Here is a 14,145-nt window from a genome sequence, read left to right as displayed (position 1 = left end):
GTGAAGTTAAAATAGGCATAGCTTTAATAAAGAAAAATTGAAACAGTAATAGAGTTGTAGAATAACCAATAAACCAACAACTTTTTAGCAAAATTTGATTTATCAACGTAGTCTCATTTAAGAGTGATATAATCACTCCAGTGCTTTTTTAACATTTTAACACCTCTTCTGTAGAATTATTCATCTTGTCTATAAATATGTCTTAGTTTCGATGATGATTTTTTTATCGAAACCATATTGTTTCCACTGAAGCATTTTTATGGAATCTGTAGACAGGTATTAATTCCTGAGGTCTAAATCTGGTGAATACGATGAGTGCAAAAACTATTCGAAGTATTATTCATAATATTTGGCCCTAGTACCTTGACTACTATTCGTGATACGACGCATTGCTTTGGTGAATGAGGACTTTTTGCTTCTTCTTATGAGGCCATTGTTTCGCGATTTCCTCCTTCATGACAAGTTGGGTCATCAAATGATCGCTATTGATGGTCAGCCCTTTTACAAAGTAGGTAATGAAAAAAAAGCGACACTCTTCCTAAAGTACGAACCCCATAACCTTGACTAGTATCTGTTAAGCTTTTTGCTGCTTTAGGTGAGGTTTGCCGGTAGTAGTTTGCTTAGCTGACTGGCGATTCGACTCTGATTGAAGTGGTAGATACAAGTTTTGGCATAAAAAATGTTCAAGTAATAATATACCCATTTTACACCCTATATACATGAACTTATACAATATATAATATATATAACGAATACATTATTTCAGAGATGCATGGTTGGTTGGTTGGTTGCAGTGGCAGGTCATAAGATAACTTCAAATGTACCTCAATTAGCGATTTTTCGCCGTTTTGTTACCACATTCCTCGCAAGAACCCTAGTATAGAAGAGTAGAGACTAAATCCATCCCACCGAATTTAGGTAATTTAACAGGTCTTTCATCCTTACCATTGAGCAGTCTGATAGACTATCACAAAAATATTTTCCTAAGAACCTATATCTTCTGGATGCTAGAGCTGGGCATTCACAGAGAAAATGTATTATTGTTTCTTTCTCCCGCGGGTTTCCACAACTTCTGCAGTGAGAGTTATGGGGAATACGCAGTTTCTCTGCGTGAGTTCCTAACCACCAATGACCAGTAAGAACCGCAATAAGCCTGCATAAATCATATTGAAATAATCATGCAGTTTATTATTCTTAAACTTTGTGGTCCCTATTGTAAGTAAAGTGGTCCTTGGTTAAGTAAAGGTTGGGAACCAATGCCTTAAAAGAAATTTATATTAATTTATACCTCGAGCAATGTGGAAAGACTATTACAGCATTTGTAACATATGGATGAAGTAATATGCAGTTGTTAATATTAAAAATATTAAACTGATTTTTATTGGTAAGAGATATTATCAGTGACATATTTAAGACATATTACTAATGAAGTTCTATGCAATTGTTAATATTAAAAATATATTAACTCATAGCTGTTAGTACGTAATTTTAAAAATATTACAACTCCTTGTTTTTAATAAGAGAATTAAAAATATATATAGACTATCAATATATTCTTTATTAGAGTGTAAAATGTTGTTTATTACATCAATAGTCAATAACAAACTGAACAAGGCTTAGTTGAAATCAAATATGTTCACTATTAAAGCTTCAATGATGTTTGTTACATCAATAGTCAAACACTTGAACATTGTTTAGTCGAAATCAAACCTTTGTACAATCCATAACTGTCAAAATTCCACAAAATAATGGTAAGTTGGTTGTAGTGGTCATTAGATAACTTTCATATACCTCAATTAGCAATTTTTCGCCGTGTTGCTACCACATTCCTCGCAAGAACAATACTACAGAAGAGTAGAGACTAAATCCATCCCGTCGAATTTAGGTAATTTAATAGATCTTTCGTCTTCACTGATGAACAGTCTGATAAACTATCAAAGGAGTAGATTTTTTCTAAGAATCTATATCTTTTGGATGCTAAAGCCGGGGATTCACAGAGAAAATATTTTATGGTTTCTTCTTCCTGCGGGTTTTCAGGACTTTTTCTGCGCACAAAATAATACTTCCTAATTTATTACCAATTATGTTTCTAAGCTGTGCCCACATTTTGCAAGCTTTTTCTATCCCCGTTCGAATATTTTAAGAGTAATTTTTTTTCATATTCTATATAAGCCTTTATAATAGTTATTACACTACAAAATCATTTAATATTATTATATTTTATGTTCAAAAATAATTTCATATGATTTTATAAGTACTTTATTTTATTATTTGGCAAAAGCTGTGCTCGTATCTGCCATTGGCAAACAATTTGCGAATCATTAATATGCACACACACACACTTGCTTTCTATTTAACTGAAGCACTCGTGCATGAACTGTAATAGATAAAGGACAACATACCATGCATACCCACACACATACACACATACGCTTTTTCACATGCACGCACATTTATTTAACAAAACATTAGTGCTGCATATTTATACAAACATTTACTCTCAGTCCCATTTACACCAGCATACTGACATATACACACACACACACACTCACACAGATTGACACTTGACTTACCATAATGGCGGTATAAAATGTTAAACACAATATCACCCAATCCCAAATTGCTTTGAATGCACAATAATGCAAAAGAATATGTGGTGGCGTTTTCGGCGCTTCCTGTCTATATTGTGGCATAATATCGGCGCTTAGTGACATCATCTGCAAAAATCAAATGAAGTGTCTGTCAGTCAGTCTATAATTACATTATTACTTGAAATACAAATATTTTCAAATGAATTAAAATTTAATGTGAAAATTATACAATTATATGTGACATACAATAAACGATTTATATTGTCGACTTACATGCGCCAGATTCGATTGCTTCGTTGGATCCTTTAGCGTGGGCAGATGTGCGCTGAATTGACGACTTCGAGTAACCGAACGTGCCAACTTGGCAAATTTCGATAAACCTAAAACTTGAGAGTAAATATCAAAGTTTCAAATTAAACACAACAAACACACACGACACAACAGTAAATTTGCTGAAAAATTATTTTTTTTGTTGATAATTTTTTTAAAAATTATTTATTAAATTCTTAGTTCATTTTAGTTTTAGTTTGTGAACTTTTAATGAAAGTTATTTTATGCAAAGTGTTTGAATTGAGATTAAAATAGTGTTAAAGTACTACTCTTTTGTGTAAATATCAATAAAGTTATATTTGAGCAATCATATTGAGTGAAATATTGCAAAAATTTTAGTGTTGACAATTAATCATGTGTGAAGTGTTGTTCTGTAAACATATTTCATGCAGTATAGTTTCTTAAAAAAAAAAACGGCAATAAGTTGTAAAAATGACACATAAAATACAAATACACATTCTAGTAGAAATATTAAAAACACTTGTCAAGATTATTTAGAACTTTCAGTTTTTTTACAACAAAGTCTGTGATATCGCCAATACTCAACAAGATACAAATATTACATTTAGAGGTAGGTGATCGTATAGCCATAAATATTATTTGACACAGATATAAACATAGCACGTTAGTGCAGTTTTTTGGCATGATGCCGATATGTGGACACGCCCACTTGTTGTATGATTTTAATAATGCAAACTATTTTGAACAAGATTTTCCTTTGAGTCACCTTAAATTCAATTTTCACCAAGAAGCTAATATAGATCTACAAATCTTCAAAGAGCTTTCTTTTTCTTCTACAATATGTGCTCCCTTCAAGTCAGCTTTTGGTCTAATAGCATGCCCAAATATTTGACTTTTTTGCAAATTGATATGTCAATGTTAACAATTTTCAGTTTCTGTTCTTCAAATGTCCTGTCGGTGAAAATAACTTGGACAGTTTTTTGGCGTTTATCCCCAGGTGTCAGATCAATACATCACTTCGTTCAAATGATTTTGAAGATTTGCAGTTGCTTTTGTGATGTCATGGTTTGTTGACAAAAGTCCAGTGTCGTCAGCAAACGTTACAGTTAGTATTTCTTCACTTTTTGGCTTAGGAATGTCTGTAGTGTATAGTAGATACAGAATCGGGCCTAATACCCTAATACTTAGCTTTAAAGTGGAAAATTTCTACATAAAAATTAACAACAACGAGTAGACGTTTCTTGTTGTTACCCGTTGTTTGGATAATCTATGTTAGAACTGCCATGTTGATAGGGCAATCAGTATTAAAAACTTACAACCTTAAATCTCGATCTTTCTTATTTTAGGTACCTTGTCCGCTTCGAACGTTGGCTAACATGATTGCTATTTTGACTTTATCTACAGCCTCACAAAAAAGTGAGTTTGTGCTTTTATTAAACCATTGACTTAAATTCTTCAGCCATATACCTAAATCTCGATACATCAGGAAATAAGCTATGTCGGCATTTCAAAAGTAAGCTTAACAATAATTTTTCAAATTAATTTGATGAATGCATTTCTTTAAAATTTATTGAATTGTGCTATTATTCTTAAGATCAGGAATAGTAAATTAGTTTATTTAAATGTAAATCACCATTCCTCTCTCTATTTTATATTTATTCGACTTAATATCAATTATTAGTTTCTTACTGGGGATATGAGGTGATTTTGATATTTATGTGGTTCTAGTGTTTAAAATGTCATATAATTTATTTTAAGAACTAGTCAGAGGCTTGGTTTCAGCAAATCTTACATATTTACTCCATATGAAATTAAACTTCAAATATATTTCATCCTAAAAATATAAAAGAATATCTAAGACAACAGAACAGTGTGCTGGATTAAAATCAGTTCTGCTGGAAATACCTAAAATCACCTGCATTGAATAATTCAAGCTTTTTTATCTTATAATCTATTTATGCAAAATCATACTTATGCTTCAAATACATTAAATCTGCTTAATTTTGCATATATTTCCATATCATTACCTTTCACCTTCATTGTAATATTATATATACAATAAATTATGTGATGTTCCCTGAAAATTGTTTTGCATCTTACTATGGCTTAATGGCTATGACTTAAATGGCTTAATGCAATATTTATGAACATTTCTTACGACAAGTGTATTTAATATTTCTTTTAGTATTAAAATCACAAAAAGTTAGTATGTACAATGAAAGATTTAATACAAAAAAAAAATAACTTTAAAAGTAAAAGTACTTACCACCCTTTGTATCTTCGCTGTCGATTGGCTGTTTTAAGGCGGTGATATCTCGAAATGTTAACAAAAATAACACAACCAAATCTCTTTCGTTCCGTATAGGAGCAACTTGTAATAATAGCCATAGTGGAGTTTCTATATAAAATATAAAAGCAACAATTATTGCAATTAAATAATTATTAAATATATACTATGCAGAAAATAGTTCTTAAAAGCATTTGTGAGCTGAGGCCTGCTGTAAGACATTCATTATCTCTCGTGACTAACTTACAATTAAACAATTATCATAGACATTCATTAGCTTAGTTAACAATTTTATAATTACTTATGTTTATTATTATGATTTTTAAGAATTTATTAATTTATTTAAAACAAAAAAATTAGATGAATTGGTTTATGTGGTTGCCGAAAAGTGATTTTAATTAATCTGTAGAGTACCACTTTGTGATTCTGCTTGCATTGACTCCACATAATTGCGTCTTCTGTTTCTATTCTGATCCCAGAAGAAAAGTGTTCTGTATTGGTTACGATTCCAATTTTGATCCTTCTTGTTGCCTGAGAAACAATGATCAAAAAATCTTGAACTCATATAAAGTATTGGTTTTTTATATATATATAGTATATATACTCCTATATATATGAATTGCAACTACTTTATAGAAAGATGTTACTATATTTTATAATTAAAGTAAAAGTATTTAGCAATAATATTTCAAAGGTTTTTTATAAATGTGCCTATATTTCTAAGTATACTTAGTATGAAATTAGTTATTATGAATCGATAGTGTTGGACTGATATAAACACCCAATGCGACAATATATAAATGGTAATAATATAAAGAACGGTTTTTAAAATATAATATAATAAAAAAAAAAGTTAAAATTAAAAATGAAAATTTGATATTATTTTCATATAATTGCTTGTGGTCGTCGTAAAATAATTTTCTATGAAGGATTGGTCAGCTACTTGCTGAGGTTAGACGTTGATATAAAACCAAATAGATGGCTTGATTGACCGAAAAAATTTGCAGTTGCAGTACCTAATGTCTTGTTTGAAGTTAATGTTATTATTAACAAAGTAAATATAAATCACATCTTACTTAAATTATAGAAGTTATAGCAACATCACCTTAAGCTTACCAATTCGTAGAAAAAAGAAATATATTCCTCTTAAGGAGCTACGATGAAAGCATGATTAGAGTTTGGACAAAGAATCTAGAGTACTCTAGATTCTTCCGTATGGGTGAGTCGTTTTATTTCCTTATTATTATTGTTTTTATTTTTTATGGGAGATTAAAGGTAAAAGAAATAAAGTGATTATATGCTTTTTTTTTATTTTGTATGCGAGTGATATTTAAGTGATATTAAATCAACTAATTAAAAATAATCATCATCAGCTAATAGGTCAATTGGGTTTTTGTTTCCGAATATGATGTTCCTGTGTTTCGAAAAATGTGGACAGTCGATAAGAATGTGTTGCATTGAATATGGAATTCTGTAGAACAAACAAGAGTGTTGTGGTAATCTATTGAATAAGTGTGAGTGGGTTAATTTAGTATGTTCTAGTCTTAAACGGATGTATTTGGTCAAATATATTTAAAAACTATTTTTATTTATTGCGTAGGTCAGTTGTACTTCCAAATTTTGTTTATATTACTCTGTAATTATTTTATTGACAATTAAGAAAATTTGTATAATTTTTTACTTAGTTGAGTGTAACTACTCTCGCATTTAATATTTTTTTTTATAATTAATTGTTATAATATTATTATTAATATGGTGCTTAAATCCAAATACTCGTATAGAAACAATTGTTTTATTTTTTTTAATTTAAGCTTGAAAAACATTCTGTGTAAAAACTACCCAGAACTTCTAGTTTGAAAAATGCTTCTAAACGGTACGAGGACAAGTTTCTATCTGTGAGTTAGTAACTTTGTATTATGTTATGATGTGACACATGAGTGTGATTTGTTAGGGGCATGTAGATAGTCATGGTCACGTCAAATATAAAACTGTTGCTGTTTTTAATGTAAATGAAAATTTTGACATTGAGAGTAAGAGAGAAAAATTGATTATACTTTGGGCAAGACGGCGAGTCTTCGTGAACTTCGTCACATTAATCAAAACTAATATTATATGTGTTGTTGTAAACTGATACATGTCAAAATTTACGATATTTTAAAACAAATTTATTACTTCTTAAATTTAAATACAACAAAAAATATAGAAATAGTAGTTATTGTTTACAGCTGATAATTGTGAATTGACTACCTATATAAATATCGTTATAGTTATGACTAGAAATAGCGCAAAACAACCGTAACCGTTCGTCATATGATCATATGTATACTTTTAATTCTAATATTTCATTATAATTAATTATAATTCTACTTTTAAGTGTTCTGCGGCAGCACAAAACGATGCACAGAGCTTGTGGTGCAAACTTCTTTACAAAAAATCTCTGTAAAACTGGCCGATCAAGCACCGCCCTTACCGTACTTATCCAATACGACCTGTTAGAATTTCTTTCTATTTCTGTAATTATTACCGCATTATTCTGTATGCATTATTCTGTAATTACTCAGATCAATTGCTGTAATTAGGGAAAATTCGCTGAAACAATTGAAGGACTTACTTTAACCAGCGTAAGACTTTTATGAAGGTCTGATTGATTGCAAAATCAATGAGGGATTGGTTTAATTGCTGTCAGAGTTGCATTTGATAGGGTCTCCTTTAAGGACGACCATATAAATTTTGATTGTTGCAATTTTTTATATTTTATTCATTAATTCCAAACAATGTGGTATTAGCGTTTTAGAAATACTGAGCTACATAAAAAATTTGAAATTTAAGTCCTTGTTGATGATCATCGCCATTATTCTTTTTATATCAAATGACTTTTTTATTATACAATATGCTAATAAAACAATATTTTATAAAACTGAAGCTACTAGTGTATATTTTACATGTTAATATTTTTAAATAAAGAACTGCGTTTTAAAGTGATGTCAAGAGTGCGACAAAAATAACAAAATAATAAAAACGGACAATAAACTAATTCCCGATGAATGATTGAAATATTCCAAAAAAGTAGTCTCTTTTTTAAATATTTTTTTTTTCATTTAAGAGCAGGATTGCGTACAAAATCCGTTTCAACAAAGATGTCATTGTCAAAAGTGTAGATATTCACAGCACGAATCAATATTTTTATGAGATACTTTATGTGTTTTTACCTTTAAATTCGCGCGTTCAATACATTCTATTGATGTAATTCAAAAATATATACGTATATATATACGGAAATATATTTCTATATACAGATGTCCATATCAGCGGATAAAGGGAGTTGTAAAAAATTGCATTTATATTTTTGTTTTGCAATTGTTTTATGGTGAAACGATTAGTTTACATATTTTTTCACAGTTTCCTTGAATGAAAATCAGGCCCAGATGTTGCTATTCTACGCTTTTTATTAGTTTTTCGTTGAAAGCATTTTTTGTTCAGACTAAAAAACAATATTGGCTGAAATCAACATGTTGGAATATTCCTTTTTTGTTAATAAAAAATCATTTTTTTTCATGTAAATTGTTCTGTGATTATTCAATTTGAAGCATTTTTAATAAATGTTTCATATATTTCAAATTTTATCACAATAATGTTTGTTATTGTCAGAAAAAATTGCAGACTAACGTTTTAAAATTATAAAAAGAAATGTATTGTAACACTTCGTCGTTATTAAATTAAATAAAAGTTTTTTTTAATTTAAAAATAAATAATTTTCCGAATGCGATATATAATTTTTTAATAATAAATAAAAGGACATTGAGCTTATATTTTTAATGCGAAAGTCTTTTGTTGAATTTTTAAAAATTGTTGGTAGCATGATTGTCATATACATTATTGTGTATTAATATTTTGATTAAAGCATTAGTGTTTGTGATGTGACGTACAGAATATGGCATAACAGTATATGGTGAGTGTCAATACCATCATACAACACGTGAAGATACAAAGTCCTAGTATGAGAAAGTCTGCCGACAGAACACAGAGTAATCACAACTTATCAGGAAAAAACTAAATAAGAAAATCACTCCTAATATGGTTTGATGGAATAAACTTTGTGTGAAAATGAAAATATCGCGCTTATTAATTAAGAAAAAGACTAAGTCAGAAGGCAAGTGCTACAGTGATCTAGTATGATTTCTTGTTTTAAAATGGATCAGTCAGAATATGTAAGAAACAAGTGAAGGTTAGTTTAAGTTGATAGAACGCCTGTTGATATCACAGTCATAACTTCCTTTTAGAGACATATATTTGTCTATTGTGTTCCTTTCAGTTGCCTGAGAAAGGCGAATTACTAAACTCGCTACAATCCGTTCTAATTCATTTCCTTATATTATATGTATATAAAAGCAATTTATAAGACATTCTACATTTATCAATTTATTATGTGTGTGAGTATATATCAATATTCCTAAATATAATTCTTTGCGGTACTTCTGACCTTAACCTGGATTATTTCAAAAGAAGGCTATGTTAGAAAATTTTGCGATTTATCTATAGCAGTTTTTATTTGGCTGAAATACACATTATATAAAGAGATTATGTTTTAATAATATATTTGTAGGCACGGTTGCCACTTGAAAATTTTTTTCTGTACCAAAATTGGTTTAAGAAGGTACCATTTCTGTAAAAAAAGGTCCAAAATTTTTTTGGACCTTTCTGTTTTCTCGTTCTGTGTTTTTTTATAGTGTTATAAACACGGTTGCCACTTATGGTACTTTAGTACCAAAATTGGTACTTTTTTTTCCGTTTGGTACTCTGGTACTCATGTTCAAAAAATGGTACATTTTCGGCGACCCAACTTTATTGTGGATATTGTATTGTTTTATACTTCTTGTACATTTTATATAAATTGTATTTTCTTTCTAAAAAAGACAATAGAAAAATTTTGGACCTTTTTTTACAGAAATGGTACCTTTTTAAACCAATTTTGGTACAGAAAAAAATTTTCAAGTGGCAACCGTGGTTATAAATGAACAAAATATAAAATAGTGCAAAGTTGCATTTATAAAAAAAATTAATTGGAAATATCCACAATAAAGTTGGGTCGTCAAAAATGTACCATTTTTTGAACATGAGTACCAAACGAAAAAAAAAGTACCAATTTTGGTACTAAAGTACCATAAGTGGCAACCGTGTTTGTAGGTTCATAAAATTCAGTTTAGGGGACAAAGAAGAAACACAATGGGTATTATATTTATTACTATAATTATTTATAGTTTAAGTTCATTCATATTATATATTATTAATTTGGGGCATTTTATGTAAAACGTTAAACCTGACAAACGAATTTATGTATTAAAATATCTATTCGAACTCAGTTTGAATTTTGTTGATATTTACAATAATATTATTTTGAACTAAATGAGAATTCTAACTAAAATTTAACATAAACTTAAAACATGACGAGATATTGTCAGTGATAACAGATTCAGCACATAATTTGTTAGCAAATACATGTCCATATTTTTCAGGAGTTTGTACAGAAGTAACTCTACTTATATACATTATTAATATTCTAATTCATATGCATTATGCCTCACAATCAGTAAAGGACTCTGAAGGACATATATATACACATTGTATATCGAGAAATTGCTCTATTTATATACAGCGCAATACATAATTATTATATTAGTACGTATTCAATACACATTATTTATTGATTCTGCATATAATACAAATTGATAAATCTCTTTGAAACATTCTGTTATTAAAATTACTATTCAAATAGCGTTTCACTTTAGACGATATATAATTACAAAACATATTGAACTAAATGAGAATATTAATTCAAAATTTTATATAAAAAACATAATGAAAGCTGTTGAGTTCTGCTAACTGGTAGTAAATTAAAAATTCTACAAACTGACGCATTTCTTTACAAAAAATCCACTTATTAAAAGAAAACTTAGTTCAGTTTTTGTTAATATTAAGTCAGAAATCATTTTGAACTAAGTGAGAATTCTAATTTAAATTTAACCTGAAAGCAAATATGGTTGTTTTAAATAGAGCTATAATTAAACTTAAAGTAAATGGAAAACTGAAAGTAATGTATTTTCATTTTATGTTCTTATATTTAAAAACTTTTTCACCAATTGTAATTACTGTTGAAATATTATTTTATTTCAATTTAAATCAAATTTGATTAAAGAATTAATTCTCATTATTTAATTAAATTTATTTTGAAAAATTAAATTCGGTTTTTTTTTTAATTCTCTTCTAGTCAAAACGAGTATTTTTTATGTAAAATTTCATTGAAAATATTTTAAGTTATTTAGACCATCTTGAAGCTTTATACATATAGTATTATATTAAGAAAATAATTTATAATTGTTATGGACTTGTGTCAGAAACTCTATTTCAAATTGAAAAGTCGGTAATAGTTGAGGAATTCTCGAATTCAAAAATTTTGAGTCTTTAATCCAGAGTATTATAGGGGTAATCATATAGCTGTTTTAAATACCGCCAAATATCCATTATTAGTGGTGTTTTGGAAATATCTAGTAATTTAATTGTCAGTATATATATTTATATATATATTTATATATTTTTCGACTGTATCAGAAACTAAACATTGTAAAATTTGAACCGTTTTGAGTCCGTTTTATATAGAATATGAATGCCAAATTTTTTTTATATTTTTGACACTACGTAATAATTAAAACTTTGAGTTCCAAAAGTTCTAGATGTAAACTTTCGGAACTGCAAGATTTGTTGGAAGTTATTATCTAAATAATATGTTTTGAACTATTTATGTTTTCTTATTGTTAGAGTACTATTATTCTATTTAATAAACCAAATAATTGTGGCTTTTTTCTATGTACTTACGTATGTATAAATTTTTTCTGTTAGATATTTGAATTCCCTTTGGAGGTTACCAACTATAGTGGATGTAAATTTAGATATTGTTGACTATACATCGTATATTTATTATATATTTGCTATATTGTTTTTTTTTACGAATCCACTGATTTTGAGATGGTATTTCAAATATTTAAAATATATTTCAAATATGTATTATTTAATATAATAATTATTTCAGTCGTTAATGCAGTTATGAAGTATTTTTTTAAATTAAAATGAAAAATTTAAGGCGAAAGACCTAGTAGTCCATTTCCTTATTCTTAATTAACTTTAAAATTAATTTTAGTGTTAACTCTCAAAATATTTAATATTTAAATAAATAAAATGAAAAACTGTACTTAAAGTGTAATACTTCGCAAACGACCTCGTGAAATATTATTTAATACGTTTGATCGAAAAAACTTATTTATTATCGATTACAGAGATACCTTCCCTGATTATATTATATAGAAATATTTAGTCGAGAGGTTGCCGGGTACCTTATGAGTAACAAATATTCTCAGTATTGCAAGTTTTTAGTTCGTTTGAAATGGGATTTCTTTATCAGTAATAAGCTTTAATAATGAAATTTATAATATTTCCCCAAACGATTTTTTATGAATATGGGTCATTCTTTTACAACTCGGACACCTTTTTGACCTCATGATCTCCGATTTGGCTGAAATTTTTATAATTTAAAAACAGAAATGATGCGGAACTAATTTAAAATGTTATGTTTTATGTATACATTTATTTTAGAAATAAAAAGTAAAAGTTTTTGTATCGTTTTCCTTCGAAAATTGATTTTATGGTACTTTGGTGCGTATGAGTAACGTGAAGGACACCTGATTAATTAATTTTTTTTAATTACTTCTAAAATGAATATCACAGTCGAAATATTTATTTTTGAAGTAGAATTTATATATTAATTTGAATCAAAACTAAAAAAAAAAAATTTTTGTGACATATGCCTTCCTTTTTTTTTACTGAAAAATCGTGTGTATGTATTTGGTGTGATATGAAAGATAAATAAATTTTTAAAAGTACTTCTAATTACAATATCGTCCTGAAATTTTTGGGTTTTATGTAGAATTTTATTACTAATCGAAATCAAAAATATTATATAAGAATATATGTAATATATTCTTTGAAATATTAACAATTTTAATTGTTTAAACAATTTTATAAAAGCTCAATCAATTATTTTTAAAACGCTGTAAATTTCAAGTTTCTACCTTTTATAGAATTTGAGATATAGCCACTTGAAAATGTGTCTACTATGCCAATTCTCAAAACCCCATGGGTCCATATCTCCTAAGAAAAAAATCACAAAATTTTTTCCCGAGATACGGGTCTTCTTATTTTATGAAAGGAACTCATAAAAAAAATTTCAGCCAAATCGGAGATCATTTTGTAAAAGAATGACCCATATATAGTTTTTATTTTCTATTTTCTTTATGTATTTCCAACTAACCTAGCCAAAGTAGAGAATTATTTTCACGTTTACGTTAAAAACTCTTAGCCAAGTTTTTTTTTATTACTTTTATCCAATATCCATATGCTTTTAAAGTGACCTAAAGCGATTTATGCCTTGTTTAATGCCGATTCCACATCTTGGTTAGTTTTAAAAATATGCCGTATCTTAAAGAATGGTGAGTAATTTGACATCCAAAAATATATTGCACTATAAAAATATTATAGATCATAAAATGAAATATTTAAATATATGGCGGATACTTGTATGTATAATTTAATAGTTTTTAATAAAAGTTTTCCTACCAAACTGACAAGGAAAGTGCAAAACCATTTTATAACTACCTTCGCATCAAAGGATTTATTAAATAATAAAATTTTGAGTCCGTCGTAAAGAAATGCTAAACGTTAGAAATGAAGTTATATTTAATATTTTTCTTAACATTTGCGAACAAAAATACAGACCATTTTGATAAAAGCATTGTTTAGGTAGATATTTTTCTTAATTTATTTATAGCACTATCAAATCGGAGCAAAGACTTTACTTAAGAATTTTCGAGTACACATTTTTACTTTTGTCGCCTAGGCAGATTTGCCCATTTGGCATACCATCAAATT

At 28.1% G+C, this 14,145-nt stretch overlaps 1 protein-coding gene across 2 annotated transcripts in view; it reads right to left on the bottom strand.

Annotated features, from left to right (window-relative positions):
• LOC119669754 (potassium voltage-gated channel protein eag) overlaps positions 1–14,145 on the bottom strand; it is a 104,813-nt gene that overhangs the window by 27,811 nt on the left and 62,857 nt on the right. The window contains exons 4-6 of one of the 2 annotated variants that reach the window (XM_038079768.1): positions 5,149–5,280; positions 2,865–2,977; positions 2,574–2,717 (exon numbers count right to left, since the gene is read on the bottom strand). In XM_038079768.1, coding sequence (XP_037935696.1) covers positions 2,574–2,717; positions 2,865–2,977; positions 5,149–5,280 — 389 coding nt within the window. The remainder of the gene's footprint in view (positions 1–2,573; positions 2,718–2,864; positions 2,978–5,148; positions 5,281–14,145) is intronic. The other variant, XM_038079769.1, reaches the window with a different exon arrangement.

Source organism: Teleopsis dalmanni, chromosome 1, assembly GCF_002237135.1.
Source record: "Teleopsis dalmanni isolate 2A chromosome 1, ASM223713v2, whole genome shotgun sequence".
In the NCBI taxonomy this organism is placed as follows: Eukaryota; Metazoa; Arthropoda; class Insecta; order Diptera; family Diopsidae; genus Teleopsis; species Teleopsis dalmanni.
Note: the sequence above shows the minus strand (reverse complement) of the source record. Positions and strands in the feature narration are given on the sequence as shown.